At 55.3% G+C, this 4,729-nt stretch overlaps 1 protein-coding gene across 4 annotated transcripts in view; it reads right to left on the bottom strand.

Moving 5' to 3' along the window:
- The window catches only part of PSEN2 (presenilin 2), a 26,353-nt gene that overhangs the window by 8,017 nt on the left and 13,607 nt on the right, over positions 1 to 4,729 (bottom strand). For all 4 annotated transcript variants that reach the window (XR_003002424.1, XM_024738999.1, XM_024739015.1 and 1 more), the window contains 3 exons: positions 3,004 to 3,071; positions 2,081 to 2,301; positions 969 to 1,067 (listed from right to left, as the gene is read on the bottom strand). Coding sequence is in view for 3 of the 4 variants with exons in the window: in XM_024738999.1 (XP_024594767.1) it covers positions 969 to 1,067; positions 2,081 to 2,301; positions 3,004 to 3,071 (388 nt within the window). In the remaining variant the exon portion in view is untranslated. The remainder of the gene's footprint in view (positions 1 to 968; positions 1,068 to 2,080; positions 2,302 to 3,003; positions 3,072 to 4,729) is intronic.

The following is a 4,729-nucleotide window of genomic DNA, read 5'->3' as shown; positions in this document are numbered from 1 at the left end:
CCCCCCCCCCCGCCCCCCACTTTTTCTTTCTCTGGAGCTCTCACCTCCTGACTTATGCTTGCCTGTTGGGTCCCTGTCTGCCTCCCCTCCTAGAATGTAAGCTCCATCAGAGCACAGCGACGGTGAGTGGAAGTCTGACACGGCTCAGTCTTTCCATACACAGTCTCTGCTCATTTTTTAGGCTGTGCCTGGAATGTGCTTTCTCACCCTGGGGCCAGGCCGCCAACGGCTCTCCACGACAAGCTCAGTTCTTCATTTGTATAGAGTGCCAACTCTAGCCATTCATAGGCTGTTTCCCAGTGCGCCCTGCAGACAACTGAGCCCCAGAAATTCAGGCTCTCTACTTGAGTAACAGAGGGGAGGGCATAAAAACCACAGCGCAGTGAGCTCCCTGAGGCCTGGGACCTTGTGGATCTTGTTTCCATGGCAACCGCAATGCCCAGCACAGCGCCCACCACAAAGTATGAATTTGATGCATGTCTGTTGATGCCTTTATAAGTACAAATCCCCGAGTGCACTGGCCTTGAGGCCAGCAGCAACCCCGAGGGCATTCCCTTCAGAGACTTCACTTCAACCATCCACGAAGCTGTTGAGGTAGCCCAGGGAAAGGTAGGCGCACCCTTCCCCCCCAGACCCCCACCCTAAAGAGTCCCTCTCCGAAGTCCCTTATCAGGGACCTGGAGGGCTGAGTCGGTGGCCTTGGGCTCATGGGAACGCAGCCGGTAGCCACCACGTGCCACTGGAGCCAGGTGGGAGGAAGCTGCGGGGCAGGACCACATCCCCTGGTGCCCTCTTCCTGCTCTGACTTTCCAGGTTTCTTCCCGTCTAAGAGCAAGACACAGCCCACCTTCGTCTCGGAAGGTGGAGCCCTCCTGGGGTCACCGAGGCTGCCTCGTCTCCTTTCGTCAGGGAAACGGTTAACTATCTCCTCATCACCTCCGAAAGCCATGTATGTATCATATACTCACATGAATATATCAGGGCAGGAAATATGGGCTCGTTTCTCTCCTGGGCAGTTTCTACCAGCATTCTCAGTGGCCCTTTGGGGCACAGCACAGCCACGAGATCTGGGAAAGCAAAGACGCCCTTGGCATGTTAAGAAACATGTTTATTCCCAAGCAGTCCCCAGAGAGGAACCAGCCTCCTCAACACCAGGCGTCGGAGCGAGCGTGTCCCAGAGCCCCAGGCCGAGGCTCTCAGACCACGCCCTGCTGCTCCAGCAATCCCACCCCCAGGGTTTCAGCCACGATCCCTAGAGCCTGCACTGGCTGGAGCCCACAGTGGGGTCTGAGCGGTGTCCAAACAGGCTAGCTGCAAACAGGGAACTGCTGTGTACCTCCGAGACCAGAGGATGGGCTTGAAGTCCCACTTCTCTGAGCCCCAAATTCCTTATCCTAACAACGTAAGAAGCAGTACTGGTGATGGCTATCACACTGATACAGGCGGCTCTCCATATCTCTGGGTTCCGTATCCATGGATTCAACCAGCTGTGGATCAAATATATTCAGAAAGTTCCAAAAATCAAAACTTGTATTTGCTGCACATCGGCAGCTATTTACATATTGTTTATGCTGCATTATGCATTACAAGGAACCTAGAGATGATTTAGAGTGTTCGAGAAGTGTGTGTAGGTTTTGTGCAAATAATACATCATTTGATACGAGGCACTCGAGCATCCTCGGGTTTTGGTATCTGAGGGGGTTCTGGTACCAATCCGCAGAGGATACCGAGGGACGACTACGCGAACTGAAGAGCAGCTAACGTCTTGGGTGCTCGGTATTTATCGGTACTGTGCCCAGTCTTAGGGTTGTTCTGAGGAACAAATGACTTCCAGTGTGCCAAGTGCTTAACGGAGTGAGTGCTGTTATTAGTAACCATGTCAAGAGGCACGATTCCACAGGACCCCACTTGTTTTTTTACAGAGGTGAACCTTCTAGAAGGGGGATCATCCAGGCCTCCCGGGGCGGGGGTGGGGGGAGGGGAGACTTCTCAACAACACCCATCACCCTTGTCCAGCAGTGAGGACTCAGCCCTGGACGTCACTCCATGGCCCACCCCTGCAAGCTCACGGCCCACCTACCATACACTGAGATGGCGCCCAGGATGACCCACGCAGACCACTCTGGGAGGTACTTGATGAACACCAAGGCCATGAGCGCGCTGATCATGATGAGATAGGCCTGCTGCAGCACCAAGGGGCCCTTCCAGTGGATGCACACCATGCCCACCGCCCCGAAGTTCCAGACGGTCAGGAACAGGGTGGGGTAGTCCATGGCCACATTGTAGGTCTTGAGCACTTCCCTGCGGGACCACAGTCAAGCCCGTGAGCTGGGAAACTCAGTGGAGATGTTAGACCCTGACACAGTTCAACACCCTTCCATCAGTAAGTCCCAGCCTGGGTTCTTCCAACCTCTGTCTTCACCTGCTGACATCTCCTCCCCTGTTTCCATGAGCCCCACACGTAACCACTTGAAAAATGTATGAAACGGTGGGGAGTACCCCAACGTCTCACCCTTGGGCTGGTTCCCATAAACGTGCGCCGGCACGGCCTGGAAGACCCTCTGCCTGTGGAAAAGGCCCTTGGAAAAGTGTTCTCTCCTGTCCCTCCAGGCTCTTTGGGCCCCTGGGTCAGGCTGGTGTCCCAAATCCAGGGCAAGAGAGATCCCTTTCCCCATAAACTAGGAGGTACCCAGGCCCAGCCTGAAGATCAGAATGTAAATTTTGAGGGGATTCTGCCCCCGAACACCCCCACCCCCGCTGGGGTTCACAGAGAACCCCCTCTGTGATGGCTCTGCGTTATTTGTTTTAAATCAGGAACCAGAAGGAGACGTGTGGCCCCACTCGCAGCTCCACTCCCGTGTCGAGGAGGCCGGGCTCCTAGAGCAGCAACACGGGGAAGGTGTGGAGACCAAGGGGTGCCCTTCCCTCCCAGGTCCTTCAGACCCACTCGTACCACAGGGGAGGGGTCTCGAAGGACCCTGTTGCCCACCGGCTGCCACTCACCCAAGGTAGATGTAGGTGAAAAGGAACAGCAGCATCAGGGAGGACATGATCAGCCAGCCGTGGATGAACTAGACAGAAACAGGCAGCATGATCGCAGGCCCCGGTCCTCGGGACTGACGCCCAGGCCTGGAAACCCTTCTTCCTTAAGCTCCTCCCTGACTATGTTGGAAGGTGGCCATTTTACAGATAAGGAGGGCACAGACGTTCAAGGAGTTCTCTCCAGGTAACCCAGCCAGCATACGAAGGAGCTGGAGCTCCTTCAGGTCTGAACACATAGCACTCTACTCCTTCTGGACACGCCAGGCACATTCCACGCTCTGGAGATAAGGCTGGCAAGGTCTCTGCGCCCACTGGCTACAACCCAGTGTCAGGGCAGTGAGACAACAGACACACAGACACATGTTAGCATGAAGTGACAGGGCTATGAAAAAAAACCTGGCTGGATAAAGTGACAGGAGACCCACTGGGGTGCTACTTTATTAGACAGAGTGGTCAGGGAAGACTCTTGAGGTAGCCTGTTTAGAAGAGTCAGCCCGGGGAGTCACTGCCCACCTGAGGGCCTATAGACAGGTCTTCAGAAAGACACGTTCCTCCTCCCATGGCCAAATGAGGGAGGGTCAAGGGCGAGAGTGGGGCTGATCCTCAACCAGTCCTTTAGGCAGCCGGCAGCGGCATGGTGGTCACCGCTACCAGCCTCCCTGGAGGACAGAACCATCGGTCACCAGCTCAGGCCGCTGGGGACCTCAGCAGCCACCTGGTCTGTCTGCCATGCTGTGCGCTCCACCCAGAGGGGAAGGGGCCGCCTCTGGAATGTGCTGACTCTCCTCATCCCACCTGGGCCTGCCCAGTCCACCACTGTCTCCTGCCCACGTCATGGAGTAAATCTTACTGCACGGAGGGTCGAGCTGCCTCTTAACAGTCCCTGGGAGTGGTCACGTGACACCTGCTGACCAGAGCAGTACCGGCTTTTCACTGGCCATGCTCCTTCTAGCTTGTCCTTACGCAGGCTGTATCCTCTGCTCCAAACCCAAAGCCCTCTACCCTGCTTCCTGCCACCCACGGCCATCCCTGCCCCAGTTACGAACTGCCTTTATACAGGTAGCTATTTACTGAGAAGCTCCAGCTCTCGGACACTCCCCCCCACACTGCTCACCCCCACCGTCACCCCCGCTGGGACGGGGCTCGTCCCTCTAGACTGAGCCTCCCCATCTGTCTCTACCTGCTCCACAGATGGCAGCAGCAGCCTAATATGAAGTGCCGCACACACCTGTGTGTGACCGGTTTTAAATCACGTAATGTCTAGTTCAACTTCCGTTCAGTCTTCAGGGCTTCAAAGCCTTCCTTGGGAGAAAAGCCTGAAACCCGTGCCTAAAAGCTTACGGATCTCTATGGACGATTTGGGCCACGTGGGACTCAACTCCCCTGTTCCTCCCTGGGACTGCCCCGCAGAGCAGGGGGCCCGCCCGAACGTCTCCCAGCGTTGGAAGACCTCGGCACAGCAGCTGTACATCTCCAGCCGACAGGGAAATGGGAAAATAAAAATAAACTTGGAGGGGAAGTATATCGGGTGAAAGGAGCCTAAAATAGAACATCTCACTTCTTCGGAAGGAGAAGCAAAATAAAATTAACTTCGGAACGTGAGAAGTAACCCTATGAACACTGCAAAGAGGAACTCAAGTAAGTGGGATTATGTGTAAGTTCAAAGGGCAGGAGTATTAGGTAATCC

Source organism: Neophocaena asiaeorientalis, unplaced genomic scaffold (genome assembly GCF_003031525.2).
Source record: "Neophocaena asiaeorientalis asiaeorientalis breed wild unplaced genomic scaffold, Neophocaena_asiaeorientalis_V1.1 scaffold347, whole genome shotgun sequence".
NCBI classification, from domain to species: Eukaryota; Metazoa; Chordata; class Mammalia; order Artiodactyla; family Phocoenidae; genus Neophocaena; species Neophocaena asiaeorientalis.
This window is presented reverse-complemented; position numbering and strand designations above follow the sequence as displayed.